This window comes from Eurosta solidaginis, chromosome 4 (assembly GCF_040869045.1).
Source record: "Eurosta solidaginis isolate ZX-2024a chromosome 4, ASM4086904v1, whole genome shotgun sequence".
Lineage (NCBI taxonomy): Eukaryota > Metazoa > Arthropoda > Insecta > Diptera > Tephritidae > Eurosta > Eurosta solidaginis.
The window spans coordinates 214820903-214845730 of NC_090322.1; the positions used below are offsets into that span (position 1 = coordinate 214820903).

A 24828-nucleotide genomic window follows, 5' to 3' on the forward strand; every position below is an offset into this window, starting at 1 on the left:
AAAAAAAATTATAACGCTTTTCCAAATTTGGAGCGCAAGTATACTACTAAACTCACCAACACGACCCATCATCGTTCATACACATGTAATATTAATTTTAATTTTTTTTTTTTTTCAAAAACTAATACCAGGCATCCAAGTCTTAATTTTCAAGCATCCAATTCATACTTCCAGCTTTATACGCACAGATGTTTCTTTGTGTTTCTGCAAATAAAGCAAGTTGTCTATCCAAATTTTTACTTACTTAAGCATAACATTTAATCCCACGTCCATTGAATAAATTATCATTTACGGCCATTTACCAATAATGGAAAGATCAACAAAAAAAATTGACAAAAGAAAGACCAACGACGAGACACAATTTCCAAATTACATTTTGAACAAACAAATTGGAAACAATGCTATTCCAATCGATGAGAGGGATTAGAAAAATATTTGAGCTCAAATTTTGCATCCAGCTTAGTGATGAGCTTAATGACGAGGAAAGTTGCTCATAATTATTCTTTTGTCATTTGCTGTTCTTCTTCTTCCTTTTCCTTCCTTTAAAAAGCAACTAATCGCTTAGGTAATTGATTTTATTACAAAAAATATTGTGACGAATATACGCAACACTAAGGGATACTATCATCTCTAAGCCGATGCTAAGCAGTGACTTGTATACACATCATTAAATCAATCATTATGTCTACTCATATGTCCATACGAACAGTGGAGAAGAGACGCACAAATACATGCATATATCTTATCTGAGATGCTCACAAAAGAAGGCAATAATTTGTGCAAGTATCACCCAAATATACAAGCGCATATGAGAAGCTATAAACGTAGTTATAGCTGGTAATTTTATAGCTGATAACTGACCAGTAAATTCTAGAATAGAAAAGCCTACAAATATGCAACGAGGAAACCAGACAGTATAAAAGGCAGCAACAGTAGAGGCACGAAAATCAGTTTGATTTAAGACGCTATCTGGCGAGCAATAGAAGTGTTATTTTGAAAGTAGTCTAATAAAGGCCATTTTGCATTATTGAATAGTGGAGTTATTTATTCAACAGTTTAGTGATTCGAACGTTAGTAGAAGGTTGGAAATAAGAGGAATTGCACCAAGTTTGTTACAATATAAATATTGTATAATTTTGGAAATCGCACCATCTACATTAAAAAAACAAGCAAGGAAATCTAGGTGCGGGCGAAACGGTATATAATATACCCAAATGCGTGCTATCATATATACATATATTATGCATATATTAAAAGACAAATATTATGACCATTAAAAGATATGAAAATAAGAATCTATAAAACAGTAGAAACAATTCTTTTAACAAATCTCGTTAAAGCTCGCTAAAGGATCGGGTCATAACTCTAATGGCAATTTTTTAATGGTCAAACTGTAAACATTTTTTGAGTGAGCGTGGTCGCTCAAGAATTTTTCATACCCATAATTCTTAAAAATGGCAAAGCCTTACTTACTCCTTCGGATTTACGGTTTGAAAAGCTTTTAAATTTTCTTCTACTAAATGTGGGTGGGACCTCGCCATTTTCCAAAATTAAACTAAATTTTCTATTATGCACTACAAAGTTAGTCCACTTGCTAAATTCCATTCCTTTGACAGTATTCGTTAATGGATGTCCAATTTTTTTGCATTCTTCGAAGTTGCCGATATGTACGAAGTAGGCGTGGCTATTATCTAATTTAGACCACTTTCAATACAAAGATATTTGCAGTTAAGATAAGCCAATTTAATAAATTTTACGAAGATATCTCAATATTTGTGGCGGCCGTCGTGGTGTGATGGCAGCGTGCTTTGCGTATTGCAACGAAGGGCGTTCAACTCTGGGGCAAAGTAACATCAAAAAAATTTGGAAACAAATTTTTGCCATTAGAATAAAGTTTTTCTAAGCGTGGTCGCTCCTCGGCAGTCATTTGGTAAACACTCCGGGTATATGTCTTTCATGAAAAGCTTCTCAGTGAAATGCAGGTACTATTCGGAGTCAGTATAAAACCGTCCCTCTCATTTGTTGGGAAAATTAAAAAGAAGCACGACGCAAATTGGAAGAAATGCTCGGTCTTAGTCTCTTCGGAGGTAAGTAGCGCCAAGTACTTTTTTTATCTCAATACTTGGTCCCCATCAGACAAAATGACAAACGTACGACTACAATGCGGGCGGGGCTTTCAAACCGATTTCGCCGGTTTTTACAAGAAACAGTTTTTGTCATAAAAACAATCCTTGTACTAAATTTTGTTTGGATTTGTCGATTTAAGTTCGATTTGTGGCATGATTGAGAGATTACCTAAAAAAATACTTTGATACATCATACCATCACTGAGGTAAAATACCAGTGTGATTAGGTTTAATACCGCAAAAATATAGAATTTTATGTTACCAATAGACTTTCAGAAAAAAATGTTTAAAGCGGCGTGGTCGCCAACAGGTTTTGCTAATTTAAAAAAAAACCGTATAGCAGAACAATCTCCATGCCGAGTTCTACCATGATAACTTCAACAGCTTTAAATATTCTTCTTCTAAATGTGGGCGGTACCACGCCTATTTCCCCAAACTTAACCATATATGTATATATTTTTTTGTCATAAATCCAAGCAACAAGTTTCATCACTTTATCGGTCCTTGGTAATGCATTGTCGCATTTATGCAATTTTTCGAAATCTTCGGTATCGAAAAATTGGGCATGGTTATAGTTCGATTTCCGCTATTTTCAATGCCAATATATTCATGGTCTAGACAAGTCAATAAACCAAACTTTGAAACGATGTCAACTTTTTCTCAAGCAGTCGGGTTAACGGACGGACACACCTGGTCCCATAAAAGTCTTTTTCGTTGCTTATAATTTTTATAAAGGAGAGTCTACATCTATCTCGCTTTTTCATGTTCTAATGAAAGTGATTATTGCCTACAAGTACAGGCTGGGTGTGGTTAGGTTAGGTTGAACTCACCGATCCGTGAGGACCTCACACAGACTGAATGAGTCCATAGTGTTGCCAGAAGTTTGTTAAACGACCAAAGTGAAAAAAACCCTATCAAAACCAGGGCCTATTTTTTAAAATAACTCCATCCCCCTGGCAAATAAAAGAAGTTACTTGGACCTATGCCACTTGCTGCTTCTAGATGTGAGAGCTGTACCACTTTTTATAGCTGTAGTCTTAGACTGGCAAGCGCAGGTCACGAATTATGTCATGAGTCTACAGTCCTCCCTTTTTAATGAAACTAACTTTATTATTCGAACGTCGTAACACCTTCCTGATCAGCAGGAAGTAAATTCCAACCCTGTGTCGGTATATTCGACTTTAAATGTCCTCTCTCTGATTTGTAGCTTTCGAGTTTGTTGCTTGCAAGTTAGTTACTATATCGCTATTGTGGCCCATCTATTATATAAATTTTAACCGAATTTTCTTGTCTTGCCCTACCACGCAGACCAGGGACTGGAACCTTTAGGCCTCTCGAAGCCAGGCATGTCGTCTTCCGCCATAGGTGCCTCTTCATTCTGCCATTCGAAGTTTCTTCCTCCTCGTACCGGTTTCAGTACCAAAAGTTTCGCATCAAAGCTTCTTGAACTACCTTCGCCCTATTTCTATCGCATCTTGGGCCTATTCCAAGCATTCGCTCTCCAGTTCTCCTGGATGGACTACTGCTCGCAACAGTTGGACAACTCTTAGCGAGATAACTAATTCTCTTGCTCTATTTTTTCCATACCCTTCTCCACTTTACTTCTCGGTTTGCATTTGTATGCTTTTTTGTCACGGAACTCATTTACTGTCCTTTACTTTCGCTCCCCGAGTCCGACACATCGCTTATGGTTTTCGTTGGCTGGCGACTTTATTATCTTCTTCTTCTTCTTGAGGAATTCATCTTAGTTATACGACCACTTACACACAAGGCCGGCTGATCGTTCCACCAGTAAATATGTGAAAAGATCCTACCGCCACAATACACCTCCTGGCTACAAATCATCCAATACTTAATATTTTTCAAGTGATCGATTACATAGGCCTGCAAAAATAGTGTAACGAATTTACTTGCAAATCCTCTTATTTGCAATCCTCTGCTAAGTTCGAATCACTAAACTGTTGAATAAATAACTCCAATTTGTAATAATGCAAAATGGCCTTTATTTAAGTACTTCACAATAACATTCAAACTGTGCAACGAATAGCTTGCTTAATAACCAAACTGATTGATAGATCAAATGAAACTCTACTATTCAAAACAATACTGCTCTTGCTCGCTAGATAGCGTCTTAGTCGAAACTACTTGACAACACAAATCAAACTGAATTCCAGCGCCTCTACAATTGCCGCCTTTTATACTCTTTGAATTCAACCTTCGCATCTTCTAGGCGCTTCCAGAATCTACTAGTCCAGCAGCTCTCAAACTTCTCAGCTGTAACTACAATTGCACAATTTTATACTCTTTCTCATGCATTGTATCTCAGATATATGCATGTGTTTGTGCACTGACTCTCCGCTGCTCGTATACGTACATGGTACATATGTGTAGACGTTTTTATTGTTTCATTTATGTAGATACATAGTGACTGATCTATGGATGTGAATTCACGTCACTGCTTAGCATCGGCTTAGAGACGATAGCATCGTTCAGTGCTGCTAACATTCGTTACACTGCCCTCCACCTAAGTCTGGTCGTCCCGATCAGACAAATCTCCCAATCTAAATGTCGCGTGCATCTCCAAATGTACCACTCTTCTACTCCGTGGTTTCTCAATGCTTTGTATGCGGTAGATGGTATCATTGATCTTCTTCACAACCTTGTACCGGCCTTCCCAACTGCACCAAAATTTGCTGGAACACCTTTCCGCCAATAAGGGTTGTTTAACAGTACCAAATCTCCCACCAAGAAACCTTCCGAATTAAAGTTCTTGTCATGCTAGTGTTTCATCTTACTACTCATTACCCTGGGCCGTTCCTTCACACTCTGTTGTTTGGCCAATGAACTACTTCGTAGAGGTTGCGCTGGACGGATTTGCTTTGCATAATCAGTATCGTTCCGACGCTTCACAAGAGTAGTGTGCCTTGGCTTGAAACCACCCTTGCATTCTTTCTGCGAAATCCTTTCCTTTTCTTTCCTTTCGTTTTAGTACGTCCGTTAGGGCTTTTCAATGCCAGTGTTTCTCTCACAGGTACCTTCAGTTTTGATTTGTTTGGCCCATTTGTTCCATCAACTTTTACCTTTGAATTTCGTGGCCTTTGTCGAGTCTTCTCCACCAGAACTCTATTACTGCTGAACTCTTTTTCCAAACTAAAGTTAAGTGGTATGTCCTGGTTCTTATAGCGCATAATTTGTCTCCGCAATTCGATCCTGATATCATGGTCAACCAAGAAGTCCACTCCCAATTTGAATTTGTCTAAAACCATGACCATCCCAATTAGGACTTCACATAACACTTCTCCCTGGACTTGGTTATACTCGCCTGTGACCGTACGCAACCTTGCTCCAGGTAATGACTTTGCTCTCCTGTAGACCAAATCAGATCGAATTAAGGAATGAGATGCGCCCGTATCTACAGTCAGTACACGCTCCTTGCCATTCACATTCCCTCTGACGGTAAGACTGCTTGATTTCCTTCCAATTTGCGACACAGATATCACAGGACATTCAATATTCGGGGTAAGTTTTCGTTCTTTACATCCGACACGCTCTTGCACATTTCCTCCAACTTTGCATTTACGGCCACCCCCATTGTTGGAACTATTAGGACCAAGATCGCAATCACGTGCGATGTGACCAGACTTCCCGCATTTGAAGCATTTGATAATTTTTTCACTCGGCTATTTTGATCCTTTCAGCGCCTCCAATAGTGCGTCTACCCACTCTGGCCTTTCTACTTCCACACGGCGTGCTTTGAAAACTGGCTTACACAGAAGCGACGCTGTTTCCTGAATCAGAGCTTGTGACACCGTTTCCGCGAATGTTGGCTTTGGGCTTGCGTATGTAGCTCGCTTTGTTTCGACGTCCCGTATGCCATTTATAAAGCTCTGAATCTTTACCCTTTCAGTGTATTCCACGGGTGCGTCCGCATTCGCTAAATGTGCTAGCCTTTCAATATCCGACGCAAACTTTTGCAATGTTTCACCAGGCCTCTGGAAGCGGTTCAGCAACTCCATTTGGTATATCTGTCTCCTATGCTCAGTTCCGTATCGTCTCTCTAGAGCGCCTATCAATGCTTCATAACAGTTCCGTTCGCCCCCTGGAATGGTTTGTAAAATCTCAGCTGCAGGCCCTTTCAACGCCATGAACAGTGCAGCAACTTTATCTTCAGCATTCCAGTTGTTCACTGCTGCGGTCTTTTCAAACTGTAGCTTGAAGACCTGGAAAGGAACAGAACCGTCAAAGGATGGTGTTTTTACCTTTGGATTACTCGCTGAAACAGCTGGGCGATTTAGTTGTAACTGCTTCATACGACCCTTCAAATCATCGACTTCTGCCTGAAATTGAGCGATTTTTGCATCATGCGCTTCCAGCTTTGATGTTACCCTTGCTTCCCGTGCTTCTAACTGTGAAGATATTTGTGCCACCTGCAATGACAAGCGCTCCTCTTGTTCTTCCATCTTGGATGTTATGCGTGTCTCCTGCGATTCCAGTTGGGATGCCATATATGTCTTCTGTTCTTCCAGTTGAGTTTCCATCTTGGATGCCATATATGTCTTTTGCGATTCCAGTTGAGATGACATGTTGGCGGATATTTGTGATGACATTTCGGACATTTGTGCCGATATTGCAGCCAATATCATGTTCAAGTCTGTGTTCGCCATTGTCTGCAGTGTTTCATTTTTCTCCTCCAATTTTCTTGCCTCATCGCCATAAAGATGAAAGACCTACTCTTCCACGTCAATTCCTTCTAATTCCATTGCCTCTCGTAGTCGTGCCTGAAGTTCGAGTTTTATGCCGGTTGTATTCAATCTACGGTTCTCCAACTCCTTCTTCAGTTGCGGGATCTTCAATTCACTTAACTTTTCCATGTCCTTGTTGTCCTCTAGAATTTATTCAACAATTCCACTTCTGACACCAATTGTAACGAATTTACTTGCAAATCCTCTTTATTTGCAATCCTCTGCTAAGTTCGAATCAATATACTGTTGAATATATAACTCCAATTTGTAATAATGCAAAATGGCCTTTATTAAAGTACTTCACAATAACACTCAAACTGTGCAACGAATAGCTTGCTTAATAACCAAACTGATTGATAGCTCAAATAAAACTCTACTATTCAAAATAATACTGCTCTTGCTCGCTAGATAGCGTCTTAGTCGAAACTGCTTGACAACTCAAATCAAACTGAATTCCAGCGCCTCTACAATTGCCGCCTTTTATACTCTTTGATTTCAACCTTCGCATCTTCTGGGCGCTTCCAGAATCTACTAGTCCAGCAGCTCTCAAACTTCTCAGCTGTAACTACAATTGCACAATTTTATACTCTTTCTCATGCATTGTATCTCAGATATATGCATGTGTTTGTGCACTGACTCTCCGCTGCTCGTATACGTACATGGTACATATGTGTAGATGCAATTATTGTTTCGTTTATGTAGATACATAGTGATTGATCTATGGATGTGAATTCACGTCACTGCTTAGCATCGGCTTAGAGAGGATAGCATCGTTCAGTGCTGCTAACATTCGTTACAATAGGTTTTTATACTCAGCTGAGCAGAGCTCTCAGAGTATATTAATTTTGTTCGTATAACGGTAATCCGTAACGGCATAAACTAATCGAGATAGATATAGACTTCTATATATCAAAATGGTCTGGGTGAAAAAAGAAATTCATTTAGCCATGTCCGTCCGTCCGTCTGTCCGTTAACACGATAACTTGAGTAAATTTTGAGGTATCTTAATGAAATTTTGTAGGTAGGTTCCTTGGCGCTCATCTCAGATAGCTATTTAAAATGAACGATATCGGAATATAACCACGCCCACTTTTTTGATATCGAAAATTTCGAAAAACCGAAAAAGTGCGATAATTCATTACCAAAGACGGCTAAAACGATGAAACTTGGTAGGTGCGTTGTCCTTATGACGCAAAATAGAAAATTAGTAAAATTTTGGACAATGGGCGTGGCACCGCCAACTTTTAAAAGAAGGTAATTTAAAAGTTTTGCAAGCTGTAATTTGAAGATATCATATGAATTTTGGCAGGAACGTTAATCCTATTACTATATGTGTTCTAAATAAAAATTAGCAAAATTTAATACCTTTACAGTATATAAGTAAATTATGTCAACATTCAACTCCAGTAATGACATGGTCAACAAAATACAAAAATAAAAGTAATTTTCAAAATGAGCGTGGCTCCGCCCTCTTTCTTTTAATTTGTCTAGGATACTTTTAATGCCATAAGTCGAACAAAAATTTACCAATCCTTGTGAGCATAGCTTTTATGACGATAACTGTTTTCTGTGAAAATAGGCGAAATCGGTTGATGCCACGCCCAGTTTTTATAAACAATCGACCGTCGGCTGTTAACACGATAACTTGAGCAGAAATCGATATATCTTTACTGAACTTTGTTCACCTACTTATCTGAACTCACTTTATATTGGTATGAAAAATGGGCGAAATCCGACTATGACCTCGCCCACTTTTTCGATATCGAAAACTTCGAAAAATGAAAAAATGTCATAATTCAATACCAAATACGAAAAATTGGATGAAACATGGTGATTGGATTGGTTTTTTAACATAAAATATAACTTTAGAAAAAAATTTGTAAAATGGGTGTGACACCTATCATATTAATTAGAAGAATATGAAAAAGTTCTGCAGGGTGAAATCAAAAGCCCTTGGAATCATGGCATAAATTCTGTTCGTGTTATTACATATATAAATAAATTAGCGGTACCCGACTGATGATGATCTGGGTCACCCTGGTCCACATTTTGGTCGATATCTCGAAAACGCCTTCAGATATACAACTAAGGGCCACTCCCTTTAAAAACCCTCATTAATACTTTTAATTTGATACCCATATCGTACAAACACATTCTAGAGTCACCCCAGGTCCACCTTTATGGCGATATCTCGAAAAGGCTTCCACCTATAGAACTATGGCCCACTCCCTTTTAAAATACTCTTTCATACCTTCCATTTGATACCCATGTCACACAAATACAACCCAGGGTCACCCTAGGTTCATTTTCCTATATGGTGATTTTCCCTTATTTTGTCTCTAAAGCGCTCAGCTGAGTATGTAATGTTCGGTTACGCCCGAACTTAGCCTTCCTTTCTTGTTTTTGTTTTTTTTTTAGATCAGGAAGTCATTTCCGATGTATTTTTGCGCGCTGGATCCAAATCCGTCCTCGTATTTGGCCCAGCACGTCAGGATTTTGATATATCCTAACCTAAAAGTGAGAAAAAGGCTGTTTTAGCATTATTAGAAATTATTTTGTAATAACAGGAAATTTGTTGTGAAAACCCGATTGCAAGAAAAATACGTTACCCAAAGTGTTAACAACCACCACATGATATGTGACTTCGACAACAGACCTCAACTTGAATTGACCATATCTCGGGGTAAAAAATCGAATCGAGGCGTTCGAAAATGGATTTTGTAGGAAAAGAGTTGTTGCCAAAGATAATGTAAGCAGATTTGCACAAAAAAATTTCCTATTATTAAAATATAAACTCAAAAAATGCTAAAAACGGCGTTTTTCGCACATTTAGGTTAGGATATCTCAAAATCTGAGGACGGGTTCGGACTCAGCACGCAAAAATACGTCAGAAATGATTTCCTGATCCGAAACAAAAAAACTTTGCAGGCCTGTGTTATAGATATCATTATGAAATTCGGCAGACCTGTTGGTCTTGCAAATAAATATTGGTCGGCTCAAAATTTTGCTGGTACACATGTTCTAAGTTTAAAAGTTGGCCTTACACTTATTTGTTTCCACAGCACCTAGCTTTGATTACTATTTTGTTTACAATTTCTAGGCCTAAGTAATTAGGAAACTAGTGACTTTAAATAAGTACACACCAAATCAAAACAAGTAATCAATCATTTTGAAACTTCAAAGCAAGGTCTTTTCTACAGTTCCTGATTTGTTTCATATAAAAGTAATAGACACAACTCAGAAAGTATCCAGTTTCTCTAAAATGAAGTTTTTTGTTGGTCTCTTTACTTTAGTCGCACTAATTTTGTGTTGTCAAGCACAATGTGGTAGACCCAGTCGCCTTGGACTCGGAGGTGGTAGTTTCGGTAGACCCGGTCAGGGTTGTCAAGGTCGTCAAACTAACCAAGGTGGTCAAACCGATCAGGGTGGTGAAACTGATCAAGGCGGTCAAACTGGACTGGATGGCAGTGGTGATTATCAAATTGGAGACAACTTTGGATTAGGTGTTAACGCGTACACTTTAAGATGTTGATTTTTGCAAAAATAATTGGGAAATTAAATGCGAGAATGTTATTTTGAATAAGTTCTCTCATATATACCTATGACATACATACATACGTTAAAAACAGTATTTATTCGTATTAGTACTTTGGAAAAGGCATACAATGCAGGTGCCTTTAGGCGGACTTACATAAATGCTGTGGATATCTAAAATGAAAGATCTACTGACATTATTTTAGGAGAACCATACAGAATGAAGTCTAAGCAATCTTAAGAAGTTGACAATGTCATTCGACTCCTCATACTCTTCACATCCTATCATGCAGTTTTATGCCCATATTGGGTCTATTTTCAGCACCTTCGAGCGATCAAACCATCACTGCTGCGAATGAAATACGGAAATTTTTTTGGATCATATCGAAATCGTTGTTGAATCCTTTTTGAACTATTTCGAGAACATATCCAAATCATGTAGCCAAATCAATTCGAAATCATTTAGTGAATATTTTAGGATTGTTTCAGAGAATCACTTGTATAATTTTTTGAAATCATAGAGGGACACCCAGTTTCGGTATAGTTTTAGGTATATTTTTAGAGCCAGTTATAGGCTACTTAAAAAAATGATTCCGGTGTTATTTTGGGCATATCCGAATTAATTTGTGGATCAATTTGGGACTGTTTCAATATCTAAATGATACACTTTTTATGAATATCTAAATGATATTGAAACAGTCCCTCCAGATCATTTCTAAATATCTTAAGAAACATATCGTGATCATTTCGGGATTGTTTGTTGATCGGTGCGGAATGATTCAAGACATATTTTTAAATAACTTGGAGGCTATTTTAGAGATTATTTCAGGATTATTTCGGGTTTATTTCGGAAAATATTTGAGATTTTTTAGAAATTGTTTGAAGAGCGATAGTTTTTGAATTTTTCAGGATCAAACCGGAACTATCTTAATACATATAATCTTATTGTTGTTGTTGTATAATTTTAGTCTTTCGGTTATTTAACGGAACGATTTTTAGGCTACAACAACATAAACTATTTCGAAATTGTTTTAAGTATTATATCAGAACTATTTCGATATTATTTTGAAAAATGCACCACTTCAAAGCTTTTCAAGACTACTCTATCTTATATAGCTAACATTATGATTTGGTTCAAAAAGGCGCTTTCTTTACTTATCAGAAATTAAACACTTCTGAGATGAGAAAGGCCTTTTTTGAAAAATATTCTGCGACATAAATTTCTTTGAAAAAATTCCGAAAAAAGGGCGTTTTCTGACATAGGCTGATATTCCACCAGGCCTTGATATGTAAATGCCCAATAAACTACAAAAAAGTTGTGAAGTCCTCGCTTACTTCCCTTATTTGAAACAGTAATTTCAATATTCGGAATAAAAAATTTATTTTTTTTTTTGTTTATATTCACAAAATACCGCCAAAATGGCGCAACAATATTTCATACAAATCTATGGCTTACATAAACTAAATAGCTGTGTAAATGTTGAACTAAAACTATTATTAAATTTCACAAATGTCATAATATAGCGGATGTCGGTTGACTTACATATATACACTTCTTATGAATTTTTACGGTGGCCCTTTTGCGCTTTTAGAGATTTTAATATTAATTACATACAAATATAAAATAGATTTTTTGTGGGTTCGTTCAGATTTGTCATAGAATTCAATAAGTCAAATAGATTTTCAATGGATTTTTCATATTGTGCGAAAAACTTGCGTGTTTTTATATGTATAAATTTGTGTGCAGACGTCGGTGTGTGAGTAACTGTACTGATGTATAGCGCAAAAAAAAAAAACATTTGAGAAAAAGATTCGAATGCACCAGCAAAAGCCTCGTTTGTTGAGTGGAAATTCAATGGTTCGGCGGTGTAGAGCAAGCTAACAGATGGCTGATTTAGACAAGCGTTCATTTTTTAGGTTTTTTGGAATTTTTTGTGTTGTTTTTTCTGTTTTCCTCAACAAAATAGCTTTTTATCAAAACAAAAGACTGTTTTGAGCAGTCAAGCTATGCACTTAAAAAATGTGAACGCGTCCACCAGCCCCCACACACAAACTACAACTCGCACAAATTCCCACATTCTCAGCTAAGTCGCTGAATTATCACCACTGGCAATCAGAATAGCTTGTTGTCGTCGTTTTTTGTTAGTTTTTTTTATTTTTATTGGTGTTTTTGTTCTCTTATTTGCTATCAGCAGCTACATATATTGAGTGTCATTTCAAACATATCCAACCAACATTACCCTTTCCCCACTTGCTGTCATCGTCGTTGTTGTCATCATCAATTGCTTTAGATGCCCTTGACTTTGGCTTTATTGGCGTCGTTGTGCTTCTTTTTGACTGCAAAAAAGAGCAAGAAAAAATTAATCAAGTGAATAGAAAAGTGAAGTTGAATTGTACAGAAATAGTATTAAGAAATAAGCTAAGATATGTGAGTATGGCAGGAAAAAAAAAATACTTAGAAGTAGCTTACGCAAACTTTTCCAGCAAAGTCATAAAATCAGTGGGAAAAAATAAGATAACAGTGATAAAAGGAACAATTAAAAAAAAATAAATGTAAGGCGCGATAACCTCCGAAGAGATCTAAGGCCGAGCTTCTCTTCCGATTTGCGTCGTGCTCCTCTTGATTTTTCCCTACAAATTGGCCGGACGGGACCTACATGTTTTATGCCGACTCCGAACGGCATCTGCAAGGCAGATGAGTTTTCACTGAGAGATTTTCATGGCAGAAATACAATCGGAGCGCTTGCCAGACACTGCCGAGGGGCGACCTCGCTTAGAAAAAATTTCTTCTAATTGAAAAATCTTATTTCTAAAATTTTGATGTTGCTTTGACCGGGAGTTGAACCCAGGGCATACGGTGTGATAGGCGGAGCACGCTACCATCACACCACGGTGGCCGCCGGAACAATTATCCAATAAAAATCAAAAGTAGTGCATTATGGATTTACAAAATATAAAAGAAAAATGTAAAAACTCGCAATATACTTGTGAGTTGCAGCAGCAAATAGCCCACAGTGCACGAATTCGAAGTGTGGAGCAATAAACAGATAAAATTGTTTATAACTATGGTGAAATTCGTAGCATTTTAGGTGCAGGAATTTTTTTTTTTTATTCAAACTAACAAACCCATTGATATGTCCTAATTTTACTCCAGCTGCATAAGTTTTAAGGAGTTTTTACCTATTACTTCCTCTCCCCTCTGTCCTCTTTTCGGTATCCTTTTATTCACTCCTCTCTTTACGTCTCTTATTCCTTTTCGTAATTTCCATCCCTTCTTTTCCCAGTAGCTCCCTCTCCTTTTCCCTCCCCTGCTCCATCTATGCTTATCTCTCCATCTTTATCCAACCCTATCTATTTTTTAGTATCTTTCGCTTTCCCTCATTTTTCATCTCTCTGGTTCTTTCTTTTCTTCTCCATCACTTATTCCCAGTCCTAGTCCCAGTTCCAGTTCCACTCCCAGTCGAAGTTCCAGTGCGACAACATTTTTTCCTAAAAAAATTAACTATTACTATTTTGGTGTATAAAAATGAGATAAGATCCAATTCTACTTACAAAAATGGCTAGAAAAGAGTCCCATTTAGAAATAAGTGAGGTGGACCGCTGAGTTATCTTCTGGGAAAAATCGATGAATATTAGAACAGGGCAACGGGTGTCATCACAGGTCATTGTGCTATCGCACCAATGTTCTGATTGTGGCGAATACCGACAAGCACCCTCTGCAGAAGCTCTCAGGATGAGGAGGAAGAGGAATCGATCTACCACTTTTTCTGCCGATGTCCGGTGCTTTAAAGAAGAAGGCTCAGAGTTATGGGCTCACGGTTCTCCGACAGCCTTGCAGAGGTTGGGAAGGTGGAAGTCTCGCTTCTTCTTGGGCTCATCAGGGAAAGCAAGTGGTTCGTTGAGGACCACTAGGAGGTAATGGCGTTAAACGAATGCGCCGCCATCCTGCACTTACTGAGGGCAATCACAATGGACAAAAATGTCTCCGAGTGGAAGCGTGCGTAATACCCACGCACGCCCCCTTAACCTAACCTAACCTATGTATATACAACTTTTACCACTGCGTCTATGTAGTAAGAGAACAACAACAACGACAATGTAGTCAAATGATAATGAAACTATTCACATCTATGCAGAAGCGAAGGCAGCAGAGAGAGCCAAGAATACAAGGTAAACGAGAGTTGCCAACTCATACTTGAATGATGAAGTCAAGAGTGGAAACAAGAAAGTAATAAGCCTATGCACAGTGGCGTCTATAAAAGCAGCGAGTGGGTGACAGCAGCTAATAAGTCTGACTTGAACTCGTTGTAAGTGAAAAAGGAGAAAGGGCAGACATTCCTGGCTTAGGGGCGGCTAAAATGCATATACTCGAAGATTCGAGGGTTAAAACAAAAAATTTCTGCGGTAATCGATCAAGAAAATGATCCCGTTTTGATTTTGCCATTTGGTTTTATCAAAAAGAAGAAAAAGATCTCAAAACACGCTTTTAAAAACAAAGTCTATATTGATTCCAACAAAGTTTGGTGATACTAGAAAACCCATGTGTCTTAAAAGCAATTTAAATGGAAAATTATATCAACTCTTTCAGTGTAATATTAAGTAGTCTTTGGAGTAAAATTGTTCGACGTTGCAAAGATTTAAATTGAATTGAATCATTATCAAACTCAAGGGCAGCGCAAGCAAAGGTTGAAAATACCCCACAATGTATGGTAGTAGTTCCAAAGTAGTGCACAACTACCACATTAAGAGATAATACTAGGTCTAATTCTGCCCCTTGCAGTGCTTTAAACTGGCACTTTTAACATTATGAAATGGTAATGCTTTTTGGCACGCGTCCTATACCAGTCGGGTTTGGCTAACAGCTCGTTGTGAATCTCGTGTTTTCTTCTGTAAGGTAAATAAGCTGCCAAATCTATGTATTGTAAACAATAAGGCAACGTGATGGCTTATAAAAAAATGCATACTCATCTGCGCATATTGTACAAGTTTTTCTTACTGAGACGCATTTTATTCTACTAAGGGGTATTTGAGCGATAGCAAGGCTAGCGATTTGACATTCAGCCGGTAAGCTGCAACAGTTAAGGAGTGGGTGAGCAACAGTTATGATAAAGCGACGAGGCTGTGTACCAATAGCTTAACTGAAGCAATGGGACGACACTCATCTTCATTATAATGGGTAGCTTAGGTAATCGATTTATTATCTTAGATTGACTCGCTGAACCACCGCTTTCGTAGTTGCATGAAGAATTCTACAGCCATATACTAAAAGAGTATGCAGCCCATAAACATGCATTACACATTGGCCTCGGCTGCAACCAGAGCTTAAATAATGGTGCCGTGTACTAATAAGACAGGCGCGATAGCCTAAAAGGTTTCGGCCGTGATACATGCCATGTGCACCGAAATTAACATTTATTTATTTTGCGTATTTTCCCATTTTTCTTCATCTAATTACGCCAGTATTTGAAAGCATAATTAGCATGTCTAGCAGTAAACCTGTAACCTTTAAATTGTTTTACTTAATTCGATTTAACTTCTCGCTTTTAACGACCTCCTGCATGGGTAACACTTTTTTCATGTCTTTGAATACCGATTTCTTTATAGATTCTAATATTTTTTTCATTTTCTTATTGAAAGCAGCTAGATCCGCATGGGCATATTATCTCGTTGCAAAAAAACTAAATGTCACGCATACGCACTGTCGTCTAGTGTTATTCTGTGCACTCATTAGACTGGTTCAAAGAAATTACTTATTTTTCGTTCTACGCTTTGGCGTAAAAACTTAATTGTAAAACATTTTCCCAGAATGTCAAACAACATACTGATATAGAATTTGCAGTTCCATTTCTTATAAGATTTATAGGTTTTGAGTCTTTATTTTACACCCAAGTACTATTGTTTTAGTAAAAGTGTACTATGTTTGCTTCATAAATCGACTCCTGTTTGGAGGCTGATTCGAATCTCAGAAAATTTAAAAAAAAAAAACCAATTTAAGATTTTTTAAAGAATGATTACTTGTCCTGTGGCTTGATCCCAGAGAAATGCTCGCTGCGCCATAGCTCAATTGGGCCAGACTTGCTACACACATATTCTTACTCCCCATCTTTCAGTCGTGATGCAACGAATAAACACTGCGCATAGCTGCCTGTGAGAAATATAATGATGAGGAAACGCAACTGTTAAGATGGCCTTTCCGTAATAAAATCATGGTCTTCAATCAAATTACTATAAAATTTTTAAAGTAACTTAGTAAAATTGTCAAAAAATTAACTCAAACAAATTTTAATGTTTTTTTCTTAAGTCATCCACATATTTTTTTAACATTTTGCACTTCTCTGGTTGCCGCACCCGAATTAGCTTCAGTGGTATGATGTATTAAGCGAAAGAGTCACTATTTTTGCGCTATTTGCGCAAACTCTAAAACAACTAGAAAGTTTCCTTGGATTAGCACCGCTTTGACAAGTTTCATATACATTTAATGTAAAAATATCGGTTATCCTTCGAGGCGACTCGAAAAAGTTTGATAAAACTATAAATAAATGGACATTGCCATTTTAACTTTAATTTCCAGCTGGTATGCTCATGGTTTTGCTCTCACTTATACACTTACATCTAAATTTTTCCCGATAACTATCTTAGAATTCACACGTATTCTTATCCTCTTTCGTTGAGTAGTCGCTGAGCATTTGGCGCAGAAACATGGATTATGTCCGTTCCTCACAATGTTCACGAATGTTGTCCGTTATTCACTATTTGCCGGCCATTGATTGCAAACCGTCTTCGCTTCTTGATTAATAATAAGCGTATGAACAACACAAAATGGTGCATCAAATTATTTGCGCTACCACTTGCTTTTTATTTTGCCGACGTCTGGCCTAGAGCCTTGGTATAGTATAGGTTGGCATACTACCACAAATGCCGAATACTTTAAATAACGATTTGTTCAGTAGCTTTATTTAATTTTTTAATCCTCAATTACAAGAAACCTGATCCTTTTTAAATAGGAAAGCGAACCCGATGAACTAACTTCTCATTGTAGCGGCTACGTTTGGGCTTTTAATGCTGCTTAATTTAGATTTTCAAAGAAAGAGTAAAATAAGATTTGGAATCTATATCAATTCGATTCTTTTGTCTTCAGATAATAAATTCATACAAATAAAAAAGACATGTGTACCACATACTCCTGAGGTTATAGGGTTTTAAATAGTGCTCGTTCAGGGGTTAAATATACACCAAAACAGAGGTATTTTTATCGAAAACAAATAATTGCAGAATTTTTGAAAAGAGCTTCTTATCGGCTACTAAAGTAACCGACAATTTCTTTTGTCATCGTCGTATTTTCGATAGCGAAAATTTATCGTCGAGTTATCGGGTTTTTATTGGGACGTGATCGTCGGTCAATGACTTATTATTTGTTTCTTATTGCCTTGTGATCGACGGGCTGCAAATGTTTAATCGATTTTATTTACGATAAAAAATAATCTTTTCAATACACGCCGACAACAAATTGGTAACTCTCCAAAAAAAGCGATAACAAGCGTATCTTTTTGGAAACAAATCGATAATCTTTCAATATTATTTCCATAATAAATCGATAACATTTCCATAACATAACGATAAGTTTTCGATAACAAATCAGTAACTATTTGAAACATATCCATAACTTTTCGATAAACAATTGATAAATTTTCGGCAACAAAAATATGACTTCTTTGTCGATAGTAAATTTAGAACACTTCGATAACGAATCGATAACTCTTCGGTAGAATACAATAACAAATCTTTTGTTCCTTTCCTTGTCTTACCTTGGCTTTTCAACCGTGACTATAACCCTGAGCTTTCTCTTATGTTTCATCTTTTTTACATTTACTTACTTTCCTTTGGGCGGCCACCGTGGTGTGATGGTAGCGTGCTCCGCCTACCACACCGGATGCCCTGGGTTCAAACCCCGGGCAAAGCAACATCAAAATTTTTAGAAATAAGGATTTTCAATTAGAAGAAAATTTTTCTAAATGGGGTCGCCCCTCGGCAGTGTTTGGCAAGCGTTCCGGTTGTATTTCTGCCATGAAAAAGCTCTCAGTGAAAACTCATCTGCCTTGCAGATGCCGTTCGGAGTCGGCATAAAATCAGTTAGGTCCAATCCGGCCAATTTGTAGGGAAAATCAAGAGGGGCACGACGCAAGTTGGAAGAGAAGCTCGACCTTAGATCTCTTCGGAGGTTATCGCGCCTTAAATTTATTTTTTTTTTTTTACTTTCCTTTGTCACTCCTTGTTTCTTTTCTATATCATCGATTTGCTTTTTGTCTTCGTAAATTTCTTTGAACTGATTTACATTGTTTCCTTACTACGCTACGGTTTAGTGACTACACTTACACTTACATTCTGTATTCGACAATGTAGCAAATGTCAAAAATAATTCAGACCACGAGATATGTACGTAAATAATAGAGAAAAGCGAAGAAAGATTGCTTAAATTTCAAACACCCTAATATACAAAGATACATACATACAAAGAACGGTAAGTACTTTTATATATCTCGCAATTATTGCACACTTGAACTTTCTCGGTCCAATTAACGGAAAATACACGAATTCTTAGCACATCGGCATTTTAACTTTTATGTCTAAACTTTACTACACACTTGTAGGTAATTCAATTTTACTGCTAATGCGTTTTACTTTTACCTTATTTTTATTTAAGTATGCTACTCACTTGTTATGAGCGTATCGGGATCAGCTAATTCAGCATCTTCGTCAATATGTTGTTGTTGCAGTTTTGAGTATTGCTGTTTAAGCTGTACCTTTTTGCGTAATTTCTTCAAATAGGCTTGTTTATATTCCTCACTGGGTTTTCCACCCAGACCATAGCTAACCTCGAGCACAGTGAGCGGTATGACAGTTGAAGAAACGGGTACAAGATCTATTGAGCAACAAAAGAAGCAGAAGAAATAAGTATAGAATTTATTTTTCATAAGTTAGCAATGAAAAGTGACCAATAAGCTGTATTATATCCGGTAAAGCTATTACGAACTATTGGCCGAATTTTTTAAGCACATACTTGAAGAGTTTTTTAAGAGCATGCAATGACCCTTTGGCAAAATATAGTCAGATGTACTTATGCACGATAAAACCTAAGTATGCTCTACCCAATCTACAAGAAAAACAATTCTGCAAACTGCAGCAATATCTGCGAAATCAGCCTGCTTCCTATGTTGTTGTAGTTGTATTAACGATAAAGACACTCCCGAAAGTTTTGGGGAGTGTTATAGATGTTTATGGTGTTTTGCCGGATACAGGTCCGGTACCTTCCGGTAACAAAGCACCATAAAGGTAAGAGCCCGATCATCTCGGGAACGATTAATATGACCACATTAAACCTTCTAGGTTATTCCGCCCGCCGCCCCTACTGACATGAGGAGCTTGGACAGAGCCTCGCCTGGTAAACATGTGTATGATATATTCATATTTATAACAGGATTCCCCTCGCGTTGGTGAGGTTGACAATTGGCCTGCGGATGCTATGAAGCTATAAAACTTTGTATTGCGCGTATAAACCCTTGAATCCCTGCTTCCTATCACATATGTGGGCCTTTCTAGTGGCTGCAGTCTAAAGTAAAGTAAATCTTCTACCAACTAGATTTTTACTATTAGCTGAAGAAGACTCACACGCACCATCTCCCTGCCGAGTTCAAAGTAGAGCCTTTATCATCCTGTAAGGTTTGTCAAATGACGCCAACAACTCTCAGGGCTCGCAGTGGCGTTACGTCTTAAATGAAAAATTTGCACCAACTACCAGGCTACATAATCAGAGTACAGGTGTAAGAGTCCAGAGTCAATTTGGTTTAATGTCGTTTGATCAGGCGACAGAAAAGTAGCTTTGGTATTTTTTGTCCTGGAGCCTGGTACTATAGTGATTACATTTCGAGCAGCCGGAAAAGTTAATCAAGCTCAACGAGTTGGGAGATGTTACATCTTGGAGGCGGAATTTTTTGACTATAGTAACAAAGATTTACTTCTTACACACCATGACATTATAGTTGCCATAGTAGGGGCAGTAATGGTATATCTTTCCTAGTTACTTCTGCGCTTCTGGCATGTAGATGCGCAGATAAATAATATGTTAAAGGATTGCGTCTTGATATGGGTAGCGGCAAAACATTCGTTCTGGGTCGTGAACGAAAGTATCTTAGTAATCATGGTCAATTACACAGTTTCCGTGGTCGACATTAGAAAAAAGATCACTCATCTAAAGTTTGTTCTTACATTTCATTATAAATGTTTTATTTTATATATATTGGAACGATTTTCCGCCATCCCTTGTTAAATTTCGTTTCAAGATAAGCCGGTTTCGGTATTGTGCCATCATCAGTATCAATTTTCGTTCTTCTGTTTTATTTTACGTGGCCGGTTCTAGGCTCAGCACACGGCCCTTACACGGTACTCGTCATAGTGAGTCCGATTTCAGCAGCATCTCATAGCGTAAACGCGCTACAAACCTGAGTGTTGATATAATAAAAATAAATTCAGAGTGGCGGCCTGAAGATTTCTCTTTTTCTGCACCAATTATAGGTATCACACAGGTTAAGATCAGCATCTTGCATTTATAGTGCTCACGTCATCCAGAGTTCACAAAGCAAAATGTAGGAGTCGTAATTGCACATGACGGGACATCGATCTTGGAAATAACCTGCGGAAAGTCAAATTTATCCCGACCGAGAAATTTACACCTCGTCCTCGCAAATATTGGACAGCTAAGCGTAGAGTAGCGATATCTCAAAGTCTCCACCAGAAAACACGTTCAATTTGAAGTTGCGTTTTCGCACCAAGAGATTAGCCTTACAGTTGCCAGGGATATCGAAACATTTCTTCTCGTCTGAAACAAAGTTCGTGTGATATAATACCTGAATGCTTATGCGAAATTTTTGGTATTATATAGTGGTGAGTGTGTAGCCCAATAACTGCGACGGAAAGTGCCACGGCGTCATACATAATATGACACTTAGCCTTATTTCTTCACATGTAAAATTCAAAATTTACAACCAAACCATTTACCGCAAAATTGTTAGCATTAAGCCAAATGTTTTAAACCACATTCCATTACCTGCTTCATATTTATCTTGTGGATTTTTCTTGTACAGCATCGGTGAGCCTTGCACACAATTGCAGCATTGCAGTAGCAACAATAATATAACTGTTATCAAAACAAAAGCGTAATTGTAACTAAAGCTTGTTTGTTTTGTTGTCATTATGAAGGTTTCACTTAGTTTTAGCTTTTCTTTTGTTAGCTGATATGGTTACATGCAATTGAAAGGCCCTTTATGATGATCTGGTTGTTTAAAAAGTTTTGTCTTTTTTAATGTTTGGCTTCTTTTATTATGATTTGTTTTGCACACAAATCAAATGGAAAAATTAGCAAACAGAAAACAGCAAAATAAAATTGTTTGTAGTTTTTGAATACAATTTCTTAAAGTTTAGTTGATTCGTCCAACTGGTTTAAACGCTCGCAAACAACTAAATTAAATTGTAGAGTGTTTTGGCGTGGCTTGGACAACTTTTAACGCGTTTGCCTTCAAGAGTTGCAAATTTGAAGCATTTCAGTATGCTAGACAAGCAGCGCGCTGTTGTTTTGTTTATTGAATGCTTACATAGCTGGCGGCTGCTGCTACTGGCTATGTGTAGGGGGAGTTTGATAAAGGTTCGGTTACTTTATATGAAAAAACTAGTGGCTAATGTTTTTGAAGTCGTTGCTGACGGTGGTCGATTTCGCCTCAGTAGTGGCGGAAAATTATAAACTCCTAACAAATAACATAGGCCGGTTGGATTTCGAAATTCGAAAAAAATCTGGATTTAACTGGCTGGTTTGTGAGAACCTCACATAGACTAAATGAGTTCATAGTCCACAAATCGAAAAATAATTAAAATGTTTTTGAAAAGTCCACAAATCGAAAAATAATTAAAATGCTTTTGAAAAGAGGTATGCCTAGTAAATATCATTTTTTTTAAATAACCCTTTGTTCTTCACAGAAACTGGGACAAATTGGACGAATTTAAACTAATTTTTACGTAAACTGTTAATTTTGTTTTTTTTTCTTTTTTGTAAATTATTGTACTTAAAATTTTTTTTTCTGGTTATTAGACCAAACTCACTTCTATGAAGAGATTGAGTCACAAGTGAGCCTATTTTCCACATTTCCTTTATGTTTTTCACGCAGTTCCTATTTATTGGAAAATTGACATATGATACTAATTCCGGACAAATAATTTTTTCTCATTCGCCCGGAAGATTTATTTTTATATAATTTAGCTTCCTGTTCCCGTCGTATATTCAGCACATATCCATACAAATACAACCGATTGTACAGTTAAGAAACTTTTCGTAATAACTACACCATTTGAACAGTTAGAAGCTTCAAATTGTAATATACCGACTAGATTAGGTAAACAATCCGGTTTGATTTAGCCATGAGATCTCTTGATGACATTTTGTCAGCGGTTATATTTTGGTGTTGGGTTAGAAATTGTTTGGAAACTATTGTTTAGATTAGAATCTTTTTATAATTTCTGCTCCATTTTAACAGCTAGAACCTTAAAATTTTACTAAATAGTATATAGCATAGATCGTATATATAGCATATCTCCCATGCAACCGTTTGTTCGCATGAGAAGCTTTTCGTAATTGCTGCCCTATTTTACCAGCTATGAGCTTAAGATTTCATCAAATACTTAATTATACCTCAAATATTGCTCAAATAAGTGATTAATGGTCATATATATCTCGTGTAGACCAAAAGAAACGTGAAACTTTGTATCGTCATACAAATTACCGATCTTTTATACTTATTTTCCTCTAGCCTTATAGTAGTCAATATTAGCTTCGAGACCATAACGCAATATCGGTCTATCTACGCCGTTGATGGTACATGTCCACAGAATATCTATTTTTGTTTGTGGCCTTGTTTAAAAACAAGACCTCTATGGCTGGCCAACGCAGAGTCGATAAAAGACATAAATAAGCACTGGAACAATCTTATAGATCTTCCTCTACATGATCGGCTCAGTTTCCAAGTATTAGTTGGTGTTTATGTGAAGCTGTCTCTAGAGCTTGCGAAATCAACTTCCCAGATATCAAATCATCATAACTACGTACGGCACGGGAGCGGCTAGTGCTACGTTGGTCATTTTATGCTGGAAGACTTTTAAGGCTACCCATAAAATTTAAATAATTACAAATGTCAGTATAAAGTAGAAGGTGGCGAGATAGCACAAGGTTATTCGAGTGGAGGAGTTAGGTAGTTAGGCGAACAACTTTAACGGACAACTTCTTAAAGACGGGGAGAACAAATATATGACAAATTACCATTTCCAGTTTGAAATTTTATTTAGGCGAACTTTTGTAAGTCACGATGTACATATACGGGGTTCAATAACTGAGTTAAAACTTATTTTTTTTATTTCAAAAATTTATTAAATTCACTATCATACTTTAGAGTACCATTTAGACACATATTTTGAATTGGTATGTTCTCTTCAAAATGCTAACCCTCTGTACCCGTTAAAGGTATACCATAGTTGGGCACAGTGCGCTAAATTTTTATTTCAACTAAAAATTGTATTGGAAAAAATAAACGTAGCTCACTTTTTGGAAAGAGCCATGGTTACTGTCGACTTACTGAAAGCGAATCGGTCCGTTTAGCTCGAACATCTCCAAAATTTCGAGTTGATTCTATGTTAAATGCGGTTAAGCTTTTTAAATTTTTAGCATTTTTTCGAAACTTACTCGCAAATGAGGGGTTTATGATATATAAAAAAAATAAATGTAATGTGCGATAACCTCCGAAGAGATTTTAGGCCGAGCTTATCTTCAAATTTCCGTCGTACTCCACGGCGGCCGCCATGATGCTATATACCGATCCCAAAAGTATATATAGATTCATATGTAAATGGATCTTGTCGAATGTGTCACCGATTTCATTTTCGTCTGACAGTTTTATTAATAATTAACTGACAACTATCGTAATCATTTTATTTCAGATTTTTTCTTGTTTCAGTCAAAGTTTATATGCAATTTAATGTTTTAATTTTTAACCGTTAATGTTTAAGTTTTAACTTTTTATTAGGTTTCTTCTAATATGTGAATATATATTCAATAGTAAGCAATAAACATAAGCAAAAAAATGCATAATATCTAAACAACAAATGGCATGTTAGCGGCAAATAAAAGTGAAAGGCAATATGTCGAGATAAATACATATTTACATTAGGGTGACACTTATTTTCCCAAGTGTTTCGATTCTCGATCTCACCTGAAATATCTCTCAAATGTCTATGTGCAAAATTTTAGGCCCGTCAAAAATGGTTTAGAGATTGAGCAAGGAGCTTGAAAAAGAGGGCGAATTTTCACATTTCTTCGGTCCACGGAAAGCGAT

The 24828-nt window shown here is 37.1% G+C and overlaps 1 protein-coding gene across 1 annotated transcript; it reads right to left on the reverse strand.

Annotated features, from left to right (window-relative positions):
• Window positions 1-11780: 11780 nt before the first annotated feature.
• Window positions 11781-21924, reverse strand: LOC137249044 (uncharacterized). The gene is made up of 3 exons (XM_067780153.1): window positions 21504-21924; window positions 19116-19322; window positions 11781-12739 (listed from the first exon to the last, which is right to left on the reverse strand). The coding sequence occupies exons 1-3, from the start codon at window positions 21646-21648 to the stop codon at window positions 12690-12692; spliced, it is 402 nt and encodes a 133-aa protein (XP_067636254.1). The 5' UTR covers window positions 21649-21924; the 3' UTR covers window positions 11781-12689.
• Between the last annotated feature and the right edge of the window lie 2904 nt (window positions 21925-24828).